Source organism: Pleurodeles waltl, chromosome 1_1, assembly GCF_031143425.1.
Source record: "Pleurodeles waltl isolate 20211129_DDA chromosome 1_1, aPleWal1.hap1.20221129, whole genome shotgun sequence".
In the NCBI taxonomy this organism is placed as follows: Eukaryota; Metazoa; Chordata; class Amphibia; order Caudata; family Salamandridae; genus Pleurodeles; species Pleurodeles waltl.
Window position 1 is genome coordinate 836,313,970 of NC_090436.1, and position 21,311 is coordinate 836,335,280.

A 21,311-nucleotide genomic window follows, 5' to 3' on the forward strand; every position below is an offset into this window, starting at 1 on the left:
ATGTGACCCAGGCCAGGTTGCAGGCACAAAAGTGCAAAAGGCAGAAAAATGCCAACTTTCAAAAAAATGGCATTTTCAGAAGTGTAACCAAAAAGCCAATTTTACCATTAAATATGATATTTAATTATAATTCCAGAGACACCAAACATAGCTACCTGCTCACAATTTGAATTTACAGCGTATTAAATGTAATCCAATGTTATTCCATAGGAGGGGTAGGCCTCGCAGTAGTGTCTAATGAATTTAGTGTTTTTTCACTACCAGGACATGTAAAACTGCAAAGTACATGCCCAACCCTTTAATTACACAGCAGTCTGCCCTAAGGGCTACCGAGGGCCTACTTTAGGGGTGACATATATTTAATAAAAAAGACTAGGCAAAGGGGATAATGACAAACGGGTTTAATGCCAAGTCGACATGGCTGTTTAAAACTGCATTAAAAGTGTAGTAGCAGGCCTGGGGCATGTTTGAAGGCGCTACATAAGTGGGTGGCACAATAAGTGCTGCAGGCCCATGGGTAGCATTTAATTTCCAGGCCCTGAGTACATGGTATACCCCTCTGCAAGGAACTTATACATAAATCAAATATACCAGTGTTGCATAAACCAATTTACCCATGTTTTAGGAGAGTGAACACAACCACTTTAGCACTGGTTAGCAGAGGTAAAGTGCACAGAGTTGTAAGGCAAACAAAAATGAATTCAGCAGAAAGTTGAGAGTAAAAGGCAAAATGTTTGGGGGTGACCCTTTAGACAGGACCAGGTCACACAGCTAGTGTGATATTCTTTGTGGATCGGCTGAGGCGGCTCCTTTGAAATGTAAGTGGGACTGTGCACAGCTTCATCCCCCATCCTGCCCGAATGTCTCATTTTGCTGACACCTAGTCCCCCTTTGTGTTACTTTCTGGGAGTAATGCACAAAGGTCGACTAAACCTAGACAAGTGACACAAAATACAGGCGGCAGGCACCAAATGGTTAGGACAAGAAAGTGTTAACTTTCTAAAAGTGGCATTTTTATAATTGTGACTTAAAGTCATACTTCATCATTAAAGAGCATTTTAAATTATACTTCTTTAGACACAAAGCATGAGAATTCTACCTGTTCCTAAACAAAAGTTATCATTTAATAAATGTAATAAGGTGCCCAGAGTCATCCGACGAGAGAGGTAGGCCTCTCAGTAGTGACAAAATAATTTGTGAGTTTTTCAGGACATGTAAAACTTAAAAGTGCATGTTCAACCTTTACAGACAATGCTCCCTGCCATATGGCCTGTTCAGGGCCTACTCTAAAGGGAAACTTATATGAATTATAAAGGTAGTTGAGGCTTGGCAAAAGGTTTATTTTGCTAAGTCGAGTTGGCAGTTTAAAACTACTTGCAGGTTGCAATGGCAGACAAGAGACATGGTTTATAGGTCTACTTAAATGCGTGGCACAATACGTGCTGTAGGCACACTAGCAGCATTTGATGTGCCAATCCAGGGTATATAGTATACCACTTTACTAGGTATCTGAAAGTAAATTCTGTAAAAAAAGTAAAAAAAAAAAAATTGTAAAAAAGTACCTAAAAGGACGTAAAAGTAAATTTAGTAAAATTTAAAAATATTTAGTAAAAAAATAAAAATGAATGCCAATCAGGTGTAAGCCAATTTTATCATGTTTTAGGTTGAATGCATAAGCACTCTAGCACTATTTAGCAGTGGTAAAATGCACAGAGTCCAAATACGCCAATCAGGTGTAAGCCAAATTCATCATATTTTAGGGGGTGAGCGCAAGTACTTTAGCACTGGTTAGCAGTGGTAAAGTGCACAGAGTCCTAAGGCCAACAAAAATAAATTCAGCAAAACAGGAGGGGAGAATGAAAAAGATTGGGGGAAGACCACTCTAAGGCTGACAGGTCTAACAATTATACTTCAAAAATCTGGATCATCACAGTGTTGTTTTGCAGTTCACTTCACTTCACTTAATTTATGTTTGTTATACATCCAATGTGCCCTTGTACCCAATCCCTAACCTTAGACCTGCAGAGCCTCCAAGTTGCAGAACCGTCTCAGGATTACAATTACGGCACACATGTTTTATGTGTGTCATTTGCCTACATATCAGTAAGGAATTGGGCATCAGGTAAGGGGGGCAATGACCCAACTTAAACAATAACCACAACTATTGTTAGGGTGAAATCACTAAATGAATCTTAGCTCAGCACCCTAGTAGCTATTGGACAGAGCAGATAGGCTTATCTTTGAGGCAACGTGTAAAGTATGTATGGTTTAACAAAACTGCCATTAAGTCAAAACACAACACAAAAAAAAATCTTAATTTTAAAAAAATTGAGTACATTTTAATAAATATAATGACACCCAGTGATAAGAATCCATGAAGGGGAACTTGAGATATACATTTTCAAAGTTTAAGGGTTAAAAATAACATAAAAAAGCTTTAGATGCCAAACATGGCCAACTGATACCAGTAGACTGAGATCTACGTACAATTTGAAGTCAACCAGGATGGCGCATGGGCCAGCTTTAGACACTAGATTCTGAAGTTTTACTTTTAGACTAAGGACCTCATTATGACTTTGGCGGTCTTTTTCAGAGACCGCCAAAGCCACTGCAGCCCGCATACCATCAGTGCTGGCAGTATGCTGACTGCGATATTTGGAATTGTGTGTGGACTTCCACCCATTTATGGCCGATGGAGTTAAAGGCATCACCAGCACCGCCACGCCAGCAAGACTCCGCCCGCTGCATTACGAGCCGTAATACAGCTTGGCGGAGTCTTGCTGGCGTGGTGGTGCTTGCGGTGCAAAACTGCAGGGACCCATCCCCTCCCGGACGACCTCCTTGGCGGAGAAGGTAAGTGAATGTCCAACAAGGGGGGATGGTGTCTGTGTTTGCGTGACTGCATGTGTGAGTGCGTGTGTTGTAGTTTGTGGGGGTGGGGGGAGTGTCTGCGTGCGTGAGTATGCAGAGGGGGTGCAGTAAGAGTGCCAGTATGCATACGGGGAGGGGGTGTAGTATGAGTGCGAGTATGCAGAGGGGGTGGTTAATGTGTGCATGTCTGTGGAGGGGGGGTTGAGAATGCGTGTGTGTATGCGATTGAATGTGAATGTTTGTGTGTATGTGCGTGTGAATGGGGGTGTACATGTGCATGTGTGCATTTGCATGGGTGTGCCTGAGTGTGTGTAAGTGCGTAAATGTGTGTTTCAGTGTGCGTGTTTCAGTGTGTGTCTCCGAGAGAATGGGATTGTATGTAGCCAGTGCGTGGGTGAGTGGGGTACATGTTTGTAAGAGTGAGGATGTGTGTGGGTGCATGTGTGCATGTGTATGGATGTGTTGGGGTGCATGTGCAGGCGACAGGAATGGTAGTTCCTGTCGCAGGGTGTGTTACTGCCAGGGTTTTCGTGGCGGGGTGACTGCCACGGAAAGCCTGGCGCTCTGCAGCCTTGTAATCTGATCAGCAGGCCTCAGCCTTCCGCCGGGCTAGAGGTGCTCACTGCCGGCCGTGTTGGTGCAAAGGCGCTAGTGGGCCAGGTGGTGTTGTGGCGGTTTGGCTTCTGACAAACCCCACACATTGTAATGCAGCAGCCTTTACCGCTGGGTCAGCAGCTGTAAGACTACCACAGAGAGGCTGTCTGTCTGATTACCTCCAGCCTCATAATGAGGGCCTAAGTGTCTGAAAAGGAAGAGCAAAATATTTAGCAGGGCAAGACAGCAGGCTGTGGCTAAAAAGGGCTCCACATGGTTTAATAGCCTCTGGATAAGGCCCCAGTGTAGCCATCAACACCGGGAAGCTCAGAGTGGGAAATTTTGAATTTTGCACCCAAGGAAGGTTCCCTAACAGTCAGACACTTTTGTAGACTTCACCTGGTGAAAATGTCCATGTATGTACTTTCTTGGACCTAAGATTCCTTCAGCAGGCTCCACAAGACTGGATAACTTGATATGCAGTGGATCAGATTTCTTGCTGCAGAAAAGCTCCAAGGAGGGAAACCCAAATCTTCAGTCCAGTGGCAATACACCTTCATTGGATTGGCTTGGCATGTTTGTCCTGGTCCACCTGAGATCTTTGGAGCAAACAAGTTTTGAAGATCAAGGCTTCTCAGGATGATAGGAGTACACTTTGATGCAGCCCAGGGTTCCAGGACCTCAGGAACAGTCCTTGGGGTTCAAGGCTCACTCTGCCAGGAGCAATCAGCAGTATCCAAGGCAGATCTAGTTAGAACTGGTCATTTTGGCAGTTGCAGGAAATGTTTCTTGTAGTTTGTTGTTTTGCTGTAGGATGAACAGAAAGTCAGTTTTATAACCCTTGGCGTCTTGGGGACAAGAGGGAGAGCAGGTCCCATTTCATTTTCTAGGCTCTTCTCTGGTCTGAGACAGCAGGTTCAGTCCTCTACTGATCTTCCATATGCCAAGTAATGTTCTGAGGCAGGTACAGTGAGTGCCACATTTATGCTTGGCACCAGCCAGTGGATGTGGGTGACTCCTGGACCCTCCATAACCAATAGGGTGAAAGTTCCCAGGGCTAACTGTACTTACTTTTGTCTCACTTTCTCTGTGCCCTACAGCAAACAGTTCCAAAGTACCTCTCTCTGCCTAGTTTCAAGAGGTGGCTAGGGAAATCAATCAACCAATCAGAGTTTTATAAAGCGCAGATACTCACCCTTTAAGGTCTCAAAGTGCTGGGGTAGGTGTAGCAGGTGCCAGAGGTGGATTAAAAAAAACATGTCTTCAGTTCCTCCATGAAGCTGGGGAGGGAGGTGGTTTGTCTGATGTGGATGGGTAGGGCTTTTCAGGTGGTGACCGCGAGGTAGGAGAAGGAGCGTCCTCCGGTTCTGGTTTTCTGGATGCAGGGTACTTCTACGAGAGAGAGCTGGGCTGAGCGTTGGGTCCTGTGGGGTACGTGGAAGTTGAGTCACTGGTTAAGGTAGGCAGTTTCGGTGTTGTGGAGGGCTTTGTGTGCGTGGGTAAGGATTTTGAAAGTGATTCATTTCTCAATGGGGAGCCAGTATAGTGTGCGTAGGTTTTGTGAGATGTGCCAGTGTCGGGGTAGGTCAAGGATCGATCTGGAGGCGGCGTTCTGGATGTTTTGCAATTTGAGGGTGTGTTTTTTGTTAATTCCAGAGTAGAGTGTGTTGCCGTACTCCAGTCTGCTGGTGATGAGGGCGTGTGTGACGGTCTTTCTATTGTAAGGGATCCATTTGAAGGTCTTGCATAGGAGGCGGAGAGTGCGGAAGCAGGTGGAGGTGACTGAGTTGATCTGATGGTTCATGCTGAGGTCGGGGTCCAGGATGATTCTGAGGTTGTGGCCTTGGCTGGCAGGGGTGGGTGGGTTTCCGAGGGTAGGAGGCCACCAGGAGTCACTCCATGCATTGGGTTGAGGGCCCAGGATGAGTACCTCGGTCTTGTTTGTGTTGAGTTGAAGGCAGCTATCTCTCATCCAGTTGGCGACTGCTTTCATGCCCTCATGGAAGTTGTGTTTGGCCTTGTCTGGTTCGTTGGAGAGGGAGAGGATGAGTTGGGTGTCGTCAGCGTAGGAGATGATGTTTATTCCGTAGCTTCTGACAATGGTGGCTAGCGGGGACATTTAGATGTTGAACAGCGTGGGGCTGACGGAGGATCCTTGGGGCACTCGGCAGGTGGTGGGTGTAGGTTCTGCAAGGAAGGGGGCAAGTCTCACTCATTGTGTTCTGCCGGAGAGGAAGGATTTGATTGAGTTGAGGGCCTTGTCTAATATGCCGGTTTCGTGGAGTCTTCTTATCAGGGAATGAGCAACCCCTTTTCTTTAGTCACTCTAAACCGGTTCTAGGGCAACTCCTCTCCCTCTGTAATTGAAACCTGCTTGCCTGGGGAACAAAGAAGGGCCCTTCCCAGTTGCCAGCTTACATTTGCCTGTGACAGGGTAAGTCTTCTTTGAAGGTAATCAGGTTACTGAGTACCTCCCAAATGGTCACCCTTCAAAAGGAACAGAGACATATCCTCATACCTAAGCATTTGTCTTGTGCTGTGGAAGCAGTGTTCACACCTGATTCAGGGTTAAGCACTCAGGGGCTGCAGCTGAGGGCTAATGCAAATTAACCTCCAGAGGCTTGAAACAGTGAAAGGTTCATTTTCGTAAAGCACCTTCTCCACAGTATTATTATGAATCCTACTTCACCAGTGAATTCGGCTTTTAATCAAGATTTCAAAGAGTCTAAGAATTACATTTTCTGTTGTTTCCCAGTTGAATATAACACTTTTAAATATAATATTGCATCCCAGTGCATTCCGATAGAACAGCTATCCTTGCTACAGTAAAACTAGTGTTTTTAGCTTTTTCATTGTGAGGATAGGTGTAACGCTAAATTTCTACATGTCCTACTTTTAAGTACCATGCACCTTGTCATATGGGAAATATGAGCTACAGAACCACTTATTAATATTTAAAAGAAAGGTTTTGACCTATTAAAATGGTTTAATTTGACAGGTCTAATTGTGTTAAATAGTAAGGGCCAGATTTATCAAGGTTTTTTGCATCGCCTTTGTCTCATGCAAGGGTGCACAAGTAGTATGCAAAGCCTAAGTGAGATTTATCAAGCCACTTAAGGCCACCTTGCGTGGCCCTGCATGGCGTAATAAATCTGGAGTCACACAAGGCAGCGTAAATCTCTGCCTTGCATTACTTTGCAGCATTGATGCATTCCATGGTGGAGTGTGGGTGTTCCCAGGCATCCACCAATGAATTTTGGTGCATTCTCAGATTTACCATTACTGGTAGATCTGGGATACGTCAAAATGCTACTCATCCGCCAGGTAAGGCGTAACAAGGAGAAATATCTTTATTTCTCTTCATTTTCTTTCTTTCTACGCGTGCTGCATATTCCACGTAGGAAGAGAAAAAAGCCTCTCAGGATTATTGTTTTTTGGAAGGTGTTCCTTTCTGCACAAAAACTATCCTGCCTACAATGCAGGCACCCTTACAAAATTACACAAGGGTGCCTGCGTCGGCGCTAGGCACCCAAACGTGCACCAGCACTAGGAAATGACATAAATGTGCTGTATAATATTAAATACAGCACATTCCTGCCCTTTCCATTTCATGCAGCGCGACGCAGCAAGGTGGCTTGTGCTGCGTGAAAGATGGATGAATATGCCCCTAGGTACTTATAGGTAAGTTTAATATGCCAGTTGGGGTATAGCAATTACATAATGTTGAAGGAAGAGCACAGGCACTTTATCCTTGGCTACGGGAGGTAAACTGCACAGAGTTCTACCGTCAGCTAAAACAGTTAAGGTGAAAATCTGGGATACACCACACCAATGAATTTGATTTCCTATATTTCGAACGAGTAATCCAAATGTCAATAGTTCTGTTTTAGTTCATTTGTATAGATTGATGCATTTGTGTATGTGATTGTGTGGGAAAGGAGTAGCTGAATGAGATAAAGAGTCAATGGGTGAATAGATGAGTGCTTCGGTGGCAAGGAGCGAGTGAGTGCACAGATGGGAGAATTAGGAAGTTCATGAGTGTATGGATGAATGGGTGAGTATGGGTGTGAATGGATGCATGATTTTAGGGATTAATTAATGTATTAGTGAGTACAGGGGTGGATGACTGAGAACATAAAAGGGAGGCCTTGTATAGATGAACAAAGTCCTAGGAAGCAGTAGTGGAAATCCTGGTAAAGCACCACCTGCCAGCAGACTTGACTATGAACCCTCGAGCGAGGCAATAAACACTTCCAAACAGGGAAGCATATAGGGGACTGTCTGAAAAAGATAGGACCATACAAATCATGCTCATTAAAAAGTATACTGACAGGGCATCAGCAGAACACTGCAATTCCGAAACATAGGCGGAGTCTTAAAATTTCCCAATCCTATGTACAGGTTAGAGGGTAGCATGGCACGACAAGAATGAAATGATGATGCAATGCCAATCACTCTCTGTTTTGCATATCAAAGTTAGTTTCCCCCGCTTCATTAAGCTACAAAAACTATACAAACACAATGTAGCACAAGATTCCCAACTCGCAGAGAACAGGCATCACAATAATGTGTGATTAGTACTTGTAGGGAAAATAAGTATTAAATGTATTTCATATAATTGTGTGATATTTTCATAGAATGTAATGATTGCCCTACTTTTAATGTTCCTATTCTGCAGTGCCTGGTCATATTCCTACTGTCTTGCTAGCTGTCAAGTCCACCTACTTTCTTTCTATATTTTCAAGCAAACTAAACCCTTTTGGAAGGCTCATTCAACGACTTATTTGATCTGCTTTGAATACTGAGCTCCTTCGCTCTTTCTTCATAGTTTTATTACTGGATCCGGATCTTAAAATTGGATGAAAATTAGGAAAGAATGACATTATATGATGTATTTATTTATTTGTCAATTTATATACTTCACCTGGAACAGTCATAATGAGGGCGCTTTACATCAGAATCAGTGACAGATAATGGCACTCAGTTAATGGCTAAAGAGATAAAAGAGTTTTTGGAATTAAAGCACCTAAGGGCATCTTTATACCATCCCTGTCATTATGGTTTGGTTGAAAGATTGAACAGTGTCATTAAAGCTCAGTTAAAACTAGCACTAATTGATGTTTTGCATTAGAGAACTGTGGTTGACATGTTATGGGCCATGAGAACAACCTCTCACATTAGTACGGCATGCTTCCTTTTGCACTATTGAGAGGAAGAGTAGCTGTTGATATATCGAATCTGGCGAGGAAGAGTAGCTGTTGATATATCGAATCTGGTGAGGGTGATGGATGTTAGGTGTTCTGGACAAATGAAGTATAATACTGTGGATGACCAACACAGGATTTTGAAGGGCTTGGTTGGCACTGGGTAAGGATCAAGAAAGCAGGTTATGACTGTAAAGGATTTTTGCATTTTTCAGCACCTATTTACATGAAGGAAGTAAAAAATCATGTTGTTGTGCTGGAGAATGGAAAGGTGTGGAATAAGTGCTTGGTGTCAATTGTACGTGAGTCAAAATCTGCGTACGTATGTGAGAAGATGGATGTGTATACAAACAATGAGGAGAATGTTGACTTAGGAAATAAAGATTGTCATAGGAGGTTTCCGAGTAGACAAAAATTGTTCCCGCAAAGTTTAAAAATTATACTTTGTATTAAGGGTTGTTTTTTGTGAGTGTTTCTTTCTACTGTATGTTCTACATAATATAATCCAGATATCATTGTTCTTTTGCAACCCCTATTTTATGAGGTAATTTATGCCTTGATGCTGTATTATTTTTTGAGGCAATATTTGATTTTTCTTTTAGGTTTAATTTGTTTATGTAATAATTATTTTTTTTCTGCATATTTGAAGTAAGGGGGCTGTAGTGGGTGAGGGACAAAATGTAATGTTTGGGTTAGAGTGTTGTATAACTTCCCTGTGTGGAACCTTGGTGGGTGAGAGGATTCAAGTTTGCAGTTGCTGCTGGGTGGTTAATGTTGATGGAAGATAAAACTGCTGTTTCCACTTTCTTGGAGTATGTTTCTCCTTTTCAGCGAGTTGTTGGGTAAGTGAGTGACTGAGTGAGTGAATAAGTGAATTAAATTACTAAATATGAAAACATATTTGCATCAAAGATTTCAAGGTACTTAATTGCTTTACATTTTCAGAAAACAGGTAGTAATGCAAAATGTCCTGCGATGTATATAATATACCTTTTATCTTTTATATTTTGAAAACAGGCATTAATGGGAAAACCATATGGATCTATTCCCAGAAAAACTGTGCCGCGAGCTGAAGAAGCAAGTGCTATGAACTTTGCCACATTATGGGACTTTAGTGTAAGCTTACTGATTTTGTTTGAAGTTTAATCTATACTGAATGCCTATATCATTTAGCAAACCATTAACCTATCTGTGACAGTATCCTAAAGTAGACATATTTATATACAGATGTACAATTAAGCTGACTTTAAATACAATGTGTGATAGAAAGTTGTTGTTTCATACAAAAAATACACTACTAGTCTAATTCATCCAGTGATCTATGATTGTCACTGGATGAAAAATAAAATAAAACACCCATGCATCAACTCTTCTGAACATTGCTTTGCCATGTGGCCACTTTTTCAAGATTATTTAATCAAAGATTTAACTGACACATGAGGTGAAATCAGATGGAAAGGTGTAAAGAAGTGATTTACTGCTGATGAGGATGGAAAAAGTATTGTACAGATACTCACTGACAGAGCAGGGCTGCAGAAAAATTAGTGACTCAACCACTTTTTTAGTGGAGCTCCATTACATGCTAGTTACAGATCCCTACTATGGAAATCAGGGTTCACCAAGAAGCACCCCTGGGTCTCTTGGTAATTCTGGGTATCTTTGAGATTTCTTCATTTGAGGAAGGTACTAGACCTGATCTGATAGCGCTGGCCATAAAAAAAGCAATAACGTAATATTTAAGGCTACTTACGGTCCAACACAATGTAAAATATGTAAAAATGCGTATTAACTAATTACCAAAAATTTTTGAAAATGTAGACATGAACAGAAAGTATGAAATTCTATTGGATAACACTTCTGTGCTAGAAGTAAGAATGGCAAAATGTCAGAAACATGAGTAAAGTTTAGCATGATGCTATAGGAGGGTCCAGGATGTAGATGAAGCCTCACTTAACAAAATTAAGTTTTGTTTTATTAAAAACCACAAGCATTGGCAAATACAATAGTTCTGATGTTTGCTGCCAGCCTTCTGGCAATCCTTGTTTTGTTTTGTCATGCTTCTTGCCAAAGGTTATTGTTTGTGAATATTTCTGGCCCTCATCAAAAAGAAGAAAAAAAAACATTTGCTACAAGGACAAAAGTTGTTTTGGTCACAAAAAACACACACATTACTTAAGTACTCCCTGGCACTGAAGGCAACCACCTTGTATGTGGATGTGTTCCTTTTGAAAGGGTGGCATGCTATAACTCGTAGTGATGTCAGCCAGTGGCTGAAGTGGACTGATACACTGTCCTTTGATGTGTGTGGAAGTGGGTGGAAGAAAAATGTGAATGACACCAACCTTAGACCAATGGATGAAGTTTGAAAACAAAAGAAAGAAAGAAAGACAAGGAAAGAAGGAAAGAAAACAAAGAAAGGAAGAAAGCAGATAAAGAAAGGGAGGGAGAAAGAAACAGAAGAAAGAAAGAAAGAAAGAAAGGAGGAAAGAAAGAAAGAAAGAATGAAAGAAAGAAAGAAAGGAAGAAGGGAAGAAAGAAAGAAGAGATCTTAATGAAAGAAAAAAGAGGATAAGAATACAGAACAATTTCAAATGAACATAGGGGGTCATTCTGACCCTGGCGGTCCATGACCGCCATGGCGGAGGGCGGCGGAAGCACCGCCAACAGGCTGGCGGTGCTTCCTGGGTGATTCTGACCGCGGCGGTAAAGCCGCGGTCAGAAAAGGGGAGCCAGCGGTTTGCCGCCGGTTTCCCGCTGGCCCAGGGTATCCGCCATGGCGGCGCTGCTTGCAGCACCGCCATGGGGATTCCGACCGCCTTCCCGCCAGCCTGTTTCTGGCGGTGTCCACCGCCAGAACCAGGATGGCGGGAACGGGTGCCGTGGGGCCCCTGGGGGCCCCTGCACTGCCCATGCCACTGGCATGGGCAGTGCAGGGGCCCCCTAACAGGGCCCCACAAAGATTTTCACTGTTTGCTTTGCAGACAGTGAAAATCGCGACGGGTGCCACTGCACCCGTCGCACCCCTGCAACTCCGCCGGCTCCATTCCGAGCCGGCTTCATTGTTGAAGGGGCCTTCCCGCTGGGCCGGCCGGCGGTCTTCTGGCGGTCGCCCGCCGGCCCAGCGGGAAAGCCAGAATGGCCGCCGCGACCGCGGAGCGGTCTTTCGGCGGGAACCGCTTGGCGGGCGGCGACCGCCGCGGTCAGAATGACCGCCATAATCTGATCTGGCATGCTGTGAAATGGCATCAGTCTGAAAAGCAAAACACCCCGAAGGAATTTACAACAGTGTTGGCAGGAGATGGGATCTGATAAAGATGAAATGTCGATCAAACGCCTCCTTCCTTCACATCAGGCTCTACAAATCAAAGAAAAACTACAGTAATAAAGTAAAAATAAAACCACTTGCACTGAAGGGAACTATCTTGTGTATGGATGTGCTCCATATGAGACAGCAAATGCAGTGACTCAAAGTTAACCAATGCCTTAAAAAGGCTGACCACTGTCTCATGCTATATGCTGTAGTGGGCGGAAACAAAATGTGACTGACACAACAACAGATCAATGGATGTAGAGAGGTGACTGAAAGTCCCTTTGTATAAGTATGTTATACATATTTTATTAAAATCAAAATGTCTTGGGTAACACCAGTCCGAAAAAAGACACAACAATATATTTTCTCAAATATGTAGAGGCTTTTTAGAACTTACATTTGGCCAGCATGAGCTGCTCCCTGGTGATGACGATGTGGGTTCCAAGGTTCTGTATATTCTGAGTGTGAACCCTCATGTCATCTTTCTGAGTTGTAAAATCACCAAGCAGCATAAAACCTCTCCGAAGGTTGATTCAGTGCCTTCTGTCAGTGTATCCTATTGAAATCAAGTAAGTGGAGGCGAGGGTTTGCTGGCAACAGTTGAAATAACGTTGCGGGTCAGTTAACAATTCACTACAGAACAAAGCTTTTTCTCCTTTTGGTGTGAGTCGCGCATTATTAGCACATTCTCTGGAAAAGTTTTGCACACTGATAGTACATTCTCTGGAAGCCATCTGCTGGAAGATTAGTATCTAGATTATTCTTCCCAACACTTTTATACTCAATATTTATTAGCACTGACAAAAAAGTAACATTTTTTTTTAAATCTAAAAAGTCTTTCTATAGAAAAATATATACAAATGTTCCATTTAATTATTGAAGTCACATTTTTGAACTTTGTATGTTGTAAAAGTACTTTAAAAACAAGTTGCCACCTTAAAGCTAGGGATTCGATTTGGTGTGTGACCAACAGACATACATATCCTGAGCATAGTTTTGCCAGTTTTTTCTACTCACAAACATTCTCAGAAGCACATCTGAAAAGATGTGTGAGGCACAGATTTCCAGGAACATTTTTTGGAATGCCATGAGACTTAAATACTCTTATTTCCTTGTGCAGAGTTCCACATAGCAGATACCTTTTCATAGGGGTAGTGGTGCTCACTTTGCTAATGCACTTTTTCCATAGGGAAACCATTTTTCCTGCACCTGAGCAAGTCTGGGGTGATCCATTTCCTTTACAGTCCTGCAAGGGGAGTTACTTCATTAAGGGGGTGATTTTAACCTTGGCGGACGGCGGATGCCGTCCGCCAAGGTACCGCCGCCAAATGACCGCACCGCGGTCAAAAGACCGCGGCGGCCATTCAAACATTTCCTCTGGGCCGGCGGGCGCTCTCCAAAAGAGCGCCCGCCGGCCCAGAGGAAATGCCCCTGCAACGAGGACGCCGGCTCAGAATTGAGCCGGCGTAGTTGCAGGGGTGCGACGGGTGCAGTTTGCACCCGTTGCGTATTTCAGTGTCTGCATTGCAGACACTGAAATACACAGTGGGGCCCTCTTACGGGGGCCCCGCGGCACCCCCTACCACCATCATGTTCCTGGCGGGAGACCCACCAGGAACAGGATGGCGGTAGGGGGTGTCAGAATCCCCATGGCGGCGGAGCGTGCTCTGCCGCTATGGAGGATTCTCCCGAGCAGCGGGAAGTCGGCGGGAGACCGCCGACTTTCCGCTTCTGACCGCGGCTGAACCGCCGCGGTCAGAATGCTCGTGGGAGCACCGCCAGCCTGTTGGCGGTGCTCCCGTGGTCGGTGGCCCTGGCGGCCACCGGCCGCCAGGGGCAGAATGACCCCCAAAATCTCCCATCTGCAAGGGTGGGAAGGGGTCAGAGAGGTGTAAAAAAATGCCCACAAATACACAATTATGGGTCATTCCAAACTTTCAAGGCATTTAATGGCTTTGAAGGCTCACTTCCTGTCCCTTGAGTGGAATTTACTACTTTGATTTTTCCCTTGCACTCACTAAAGTTGTAAAAACATGTATGCCTGTAAGGAATCCCTCTGTGGATTCCTGTCAGGTTTCAAAATTGAAATTTTGTCCCCTAACCTATGTTTACAACCAGAATGACCTTTGTAAATAGGCCAAAATGTTTCTCTTTCCTGACAGTTTTACACCTTTGCTAGACAGGTAAAATAATGTGCCTGATTTAGGTCCTCATTCTGGATTGTGTAGAGTTGTATCTCTACAAGCATACCATTCAGTATAAGTATGATTTTTATGGGGTACAGTAAAGAATCTAGTAAAATCCAATGCCTTATCACGTAGTAATTCCACCTTCTGAAAAATGAGAGTGGTAAAGTGCCCTGATTGGGGAATTGCATGCATAAATAAGTCGGGTTCATCTGGAATCTGAACGCTTTCCCCAATTCCAGGACCATAAATTTCATGACCCACGTGTTTTCCCCAGTCCCGGGCCTGCTAACTTATGATGGCCTACGGAATTGGCAGAATGTGATGACTCTACATTACTCTTATAATAATGCAAGGGTTCTAACCATATTCTGCCAATGGCTACGTGCTGGATTTTTTTCCCCACAAGGATCCAGAATATTGAGCAAGATTGGGTGTCCCCTGGCATGAATTTCTAATGCAGGCGGTCGCAAGCGGTTACGATCAGAGGGCTACTTCTCAAGTAGATTTGCTGCTGCTTGAGTCGATTATCTTCGTTAGAGGCAGCAAAATCAACTCAAATAACTGGACGCTCTTGCTACTGGTTCTAAATTGCAGCACAAGCAGCTCGACATGGGAAACTCCAGGAAGAACGAGTCCGGAGCCACGAAGTTGTGAAAAACGAAAGCGAAACAACGGTTTCGTTTTCCACGGCTTCCTGGTTTTGGTACCTTAACCACGCATGTCTGAACAACGTACATGCGTGGTTAAGGTACAGAAGGGAGTCGGAGTGGAGGCGGTGAAGGAGGAGGTAAGTTGGGCTGGGACTGGGGCTGTTTTTTGGTGGGGTGGGGAGTGGGTGGCTCGGGGTGATTAGGGTTTAGGGGGGCAGGGTTTAGGTTTAAGGGGTGGGTTGGGGGTTTGGGGTGTTTAGGTTTTAGGGGCGGGGTGGGGACTCGGGGTATTTTTATAGTTTTTGGGGTGGGGCTGGGGGTGATTAGGGTTTAGGGGGAGGGGTCAGGGTTTAGGTTTAAGGGGTGGGTTGGGGGGTTGGGGTGTTTAGGGGCGGGGACTCAGGGTATTTTTAGTTTTTTGGGTGGGGTGAGGGGCTGTGGTGATTAGGGTTTAGGGGGAAGGGGGGGTCTGGGTTTAGGTTTAAGGGGTGGTTTAGGTTTTAGGGGCGAGGGGCTGGGGTTCTGGTAAATTTGGGGGTGGGGGTTGGGGTTGTTGTGGGGATGGGGGTCGCGGTAATTTTTTGGGGTGGGGGGCTAGAGGGTAAGCATGCTGGATCGGGCATGCTGATTGCTAATGACTTTACCAGGAATGCGTTTACAATGGTAAAATCATTGTAAACGCATTTGTGGTAAAGGCATTAGTGGTTAGAACGAGGTCGTTGTTCCGACCTCGTTGTTGAGCCACGGGTGATTGATGCACCCGTGGTTCCGACATATAACCGCTCGACATGCACATTTTCTACCCGTTGCCAAAACTTCTTACAACCTCGCACCATTTTTACATTCACTCACCCCTAGTCGCGAGTTCTGGTTTGGCTTCTCCAACTCAAACTTCTAACCATCTACTAATAAAAGCCACAGAGGATCCAGAATACCTTTATCAAAATTGGCATCTGACATACTTTAGCTATGCCAGTGTAGCGGAGAACTATGTGACATTGTAAGCAAGAATATTCTATAGGGAGATCTCGTTGGCACACATATTTTGTCCTTAATAAAAAATTAAAAATATAGCACTAAAGTCATACTAATGGGACACATTTTTTGTAATCAATTTTTAGGACACAATGGTGGTCATTACGACATTGGTGGTCATCTGACGCCACGACCACCAAATTATGACCATGGCAGTGATCCCTCCCATAGACAGCCAATGTACCACCCCAACTGCTAGTGTGGTACGGCCACTGAACACGGTGGTAGCAATCTCCAGGCAAGTGAAAGACAAGGATCTGCACACTATATTATGACATAGCAGACCGCCAGGATTTCCGGGGCATTAGCAACACCAAAAAAAGCCTGGAGGAAACACATCATATAAAAGGAGACACTCACCTCCAGGGACACAGAGGACTCCGTGGCCGCCATAGAACCAGAACTACAAATCTTCCCGATGCTGTACCATGTGCTGGCAGTCTAGGCGCACCAACGCCGACAAAGATGATGACGGTAAGTACAGCTGCCTAGCACACAAGGGAGGGAGAAAGGGAGGGGATAGTGACACCCACACACACACACAACACACATCATACACACATACCACACACCCAGAACCATCTGCAGAGAGTTCCCACACCAACATAATCCAGAAGGAAAGAATGCCAGGACAGATACCTTTTGTCCAACCTATGTAATATGTTGGGTATAGCGACCTCTAGATTGGTAATGCAAATATTTACAGATAGGGCCATGCGCCAGTCCAAGTGAAGCACAATGCCACAGGGCAACGTCCAAGGCACAACTTGACTCCTGACAGCCCAGTCACTCTACTGGGCAGGGGCATTATGGTAATGGTAGGCTGGCACCTAAGGGAGCAGAGGGCAGTGGGGGGGGGGCAGGATGGTTTCTTTTTTGCAGGGGGGTCCTTGGGTTTGGGAGAGGGAGGGTCCTTGCCCTTCCAGCTTGGGGTAGAGGAGTGGCCAGAGTGCCACCCTTCTTCAACTTAGTGGCAGGAGTACACTTAGGGGGAGGAACGGAGTCAGTTTGGAGCTGGAGGTACTGGGCAGGGGGTGGGACTTTTCTTTTATGGGCAGGACGGCGGCGGTAGGGAAGAGGACAAGGCGGGAAAGCGAAAGCTTCTTAGGACCAGTGGGGCGGAATGTGGGAGGAGGTACAGGAGTGGAGGTAAACGGAGTGGTTGTAGGAGGAGGAGGTGTGCTGGACTTGGATGCAGGCACATGGACAGCAGGCATGTGTGAGGTGGATGGCTGTTGGGGGTCTGAGTGGGAGAGTTTGTGTGTCTTTGGAGGGGGGCAGACAGGGTGGTGGAGGTCAAACAGGACGTGTGGATGGATGTTGTGGTGGTGTCTGCAAGTAAGGTGGGTGTGCTGCATGAGGTGGTGATGGTGGTAGTGGTAACCTTGCATGTGGTGTGTGGGGTGCATGTCTGAGGGTTCTGCTGTTGTGGTGACTGTGTGAAAGGCTGTGCAGGTGGCAGGATCTGGGACCGTTGATGCTGTTCATACAGGTTTGAGTACTGATGTGACTGTGAGGGAGGAGGAGGAAGGGGAGACAGTGGTGGCAGTGGCTGATGTTGTGTGTGCATCTGTGTGTGGGCTGTGTGTGTGCTTGTAAACTGAAGTGTGGTGCCTGTGTTTGTCTGTGCAAGTCTTGTCCGTTGTTTTGGGTGCATGCTTGTCAGAATGTGTGCATGGGCTGGGTTTGGGGAGAGGAGACAGGGACTGGGAAAAGGTAGTTGGAGGGGGACAGAAGAAACAGGGACACTTGCTGCTGTCAGAGAGGAGGCCAGAGCCTGAAACAATTTCTGTAGGGCCACCAAGCCACCGTGAATGCCCCGCAGGAAGGCATTGCATTGCTGCATCTGGGATGCCAGGATGGCATTCACTATGGTTGACTGCCCTACAGAGATGGATCTCAGGAGGTCAATAGCCTCCTCACTGAGGGCAGCAGGGCTGACTGGGACAGGGCCTGAGGTACCTGGGGTGAAGGAGACACCCACCCTTCTGGGTGAGCGGGCACGGGCAAATCGGTGGGGGGCTACTGGGAGGGTGGTGCTGGTATGGGGTTGGCAGAAGATGGAGTTGCTGGGTTGGTCTCAGAGGGGTCCGCCACCACCAGGGAGCTCCCATCGGAGGAGGAATCAGAGTCAGTTGTTTCAGCTCCTGTTTCCCATGAGGTGCTTCCCTCGCACTCTGTCCCACTGGTCACCTCAGCTTTGGTGGACTCTGCCTCCTGGGTCCTGTGGGCTTCAGCTCCCTCACTCGCCGGTGCCCCTGCCCCTTCGTCAGATGATGCTAATGCACTCATGGACAGGATGACAAAAGGAGAGGGTGGAGAGAGAAAAAAAGGGAGCACAGGGTCAATGACAGCACAAACAGCACAGATAGCATACACATCACTATCGCTCACTGGGACTAAGAATGGGCAGTATGGACCACAGTGGCATACCACTGGCTAGGTACTACAGCAGGTAGGAGCCAAACACTACAACCTGAACACCTACTGGGACCAACTAAGCCCTGTCTGCCATGGAAAGCCAGCTACCTAACAATTACAAATATGCATACCACTCAACATACCTTAGCTGGACCACGCAGCAATGTCTAAACTGCCATATTGGGGCATCCACTGACTAGAACCCTGCACCCAAATACCATGCCAGGCAACAAACAATGAATGTCACACACATTATACTCACCCCCTTGTGGCTGCTGTGCTGCCCTCAAGCTCCTATCCAGCTCTGGGTAGGCCACCGCCAGTATGCATGCCGTTAGGGGGTCAGGCTCTGACAGGCACTGTTCCTTCATTGGGAGGCTGTCCCCAGCTGGGCCTCCGCGGTCTACCGGGCCCAGCATCTCAGGTCCTCCCATTGTTTCCTGCAGTAGGTGCTCTGTCGGCTATGGACCCCCAGGTCCGCATATCCTTGGTGATGGCACGCCACAACCCCTTCTTCTGATGGGTGCTGACCTGCAGAGGAGATGGAGAGAGGGACACCATGAACCATACAATCCAGCCTGCCACACATATTGCCTACATACAGCATTTGCCCCTCATCAAGCACCCACATGACCTGTACCTCTTCATTCACATTGCCTGCAGACATACCCCCAAATGACACACTGCCAGCACAGACATACATGTACATGCAGCCATGTCGCATGCAACGGATCCATGATGTACTCACTTGTTGGTCTGGATGCCTATACAACTGCCCATACGGGGGTCGGAACCTATCCACGAGCCTCTCCATCTCCTCTGACGTGAAGGCTGGGGCCCTTTCCCCTGTAACACAGGCCATGGCAGATACCAGACACAGGTCACAGCAGCACACTCAGTGGAGATGTAGTCCAGTGGAAAGTCAGGAATCAAGTAAATTAGTAGGAAGAAAATGGCTGTCATGTACGCGGCGGTGAACACCGTCACCGCCGGCGTTGATCATCCTTGGTTCCTGTACTCCATAGAGCCCCATGTTAGCCAATGATGAATTGCACAGCGGTGCAGACCACCTTCTGCCATGACGCCTAATGCCAGCGGAGTGAGGTCACTTCCACCTGTCCCTGCATACAGGACAGGCGGTTGCTATTTCCTACTGCTAGTACTCATGTATTGAATTTAAAAGTGCATCATTGGTGTCGACTGTACACACCTAGACAATCCTAGTGTCCAACATACATACATGTTCTGTGTACTCTGATGTTGTGTGTCCATAGGTCCTGTTGTCACTCCCTTTTAACTTTTGGGTCACTTAGGTACCAACCACTGCAGAGGACATGAAGAGGAGGCAGGCACCCTTGGACAGACCCCTTGTGGACTTGGCTACACTGGAGGACAGGCACATCATACTCACCTATCATCTGGACTGGGCCACAATCACAGAGCTGTGTGCACAATTGGAGCCTGATCCGCTACCTGCTATCCATTGCACCACAGTAATACCTCTTCTTGTGCAGGTACTATCAGTGCCCCATTCCTGGCAACAGGTTCTTTCCAGGTGACTGTGGGCTTGGCTGCAGGAATGTCACAGCCAATGTTCTCAATTGTGCTTGCAAGCGTTTTGGCTATCTTGCTCAAACACATGGGCAGCTACATCGCATTCCCTCAGGTTGATGATCCGTCCACTGTGAAGGCTGGATTCTACGCAATGGGACACATACCACTTGTGATTTGGACCACTGACGGCACCCATGTTGCCTTAGTCCCCCCTCAAGGCCAATGAACAGATGTTCAGGAATAGGAAGAGTTTCCACTCACTCAGTGTCCAGATGAAGTGCCTTACTGACCAGTAGATCTCCCACGTCACTGACAAGTATCCTGGGTCCGAGCATAATGCCTTTGTCCTGAGGAATAGCAGCATCCCACAGCTGATGGCACGACTACACAGGCACAGAGTGTGGCTTATAGGTGAGCCTGAGTCCCCACCCAATGTATGTCAGTGTATGCCTACAGGAGTCATACCCCACTCCATTGTGCAAGGCTAATGTGTGTCCCTCACTTCTTCCAGGTGATTCCAGCTACCCAAACCTGTCCTTGTTCTTGACCCCTGTTAGGAATCCGAGAACAGGGGCTGAGAATAGGTACAATGATGCTCATGGGCATACCATAAGGATTGTTGAACGCACCTTGGGTCTCCTGAAGGCCAGGTTCAGGTGCCTCCATCTGACAGGTGGATTCCTATGCTACTCCTCTGAGAAGGTCTGCAAGATTGTGGTGGTGTGCTACATGCTGCACAATTTGGCCCTCAGATGCTATGTGCTCTATCTGCAGAAGGAGGGGTAACAATGCACCTGTGGCAGCAGTGGACACTGAGGACAGTGAGGAGGAAAAGGAGGAGGATGTGGACAATAGGACACTTATCATACAGCAGTACTTCCAATGACACTCAGGTAAGACTGTTGAACTATACATTTCTCCATTTAAGTGTTGTGCTGTGTGGCTGTAGTGAAATGTCCGTCACTACCTTTGCATCCCAACTGACTGTCACCTATGCCTTCCCTTATTTCAGATGTTGTTGTGGTTACAACAGTGCAATGCTGTGATGTGTACAGACTGCTGAGATACTTATGTAGAATGGAGGAACATATTACAGGACATTTGCACAGGATAATGCAGTTTGAAACATTGTACATTTCCTTCAGACAAAGCACTATTACTCAAGTTGTGTCCAAGGGTGATGGTTAATAAATGAAGTATACAATGCAAAGTGCAATGGAGTGGGGTGATGGTTGGGAAAAGTCCAGTGTAGTGGCCCAGTCTGTGGCACAGGTCCAGTGTCCAAGGGGTCATGGAAAGAGGAGGAATGGCAGTTCAAAGTGGACATGCTGACACAGTGGAACATAAGGGGAACATTGTAGAGGGGCTCATTTCCTGGCGGTGGTCTCGGTCCTGGCAACTGTCTTTGGTGTCTTTCTGGGTCGCAGGGAACATTTCCGGGTGGCTGCCCTTCTGCAGGGGGAGGGGTGCTGGTGGCCTGTGG

General features: G+C 46.2%; 1 protein-coding gene across 1 annotated transcript in view; it reads left to right on the forward strand.

The window, feature by feature from the left end:
• Positions 1-21,311, forward strand: part of TMC1 (transmembrane channel like 1) — a 372,520-nt gene that overhangs the window by 161,991 nt on the left and 189,218 nt on the right. The window contains exon 7 of the mRNA XM_069242288.1: positions 9,687-9,785. Within this exon, the coding sequence (XP_069098389.1) occupies positions 9,687-9,785 (99 nt within the window). The remainder of the gene's footprint in view (positions 1-9,686; positions 9,786-21,311) is intronic.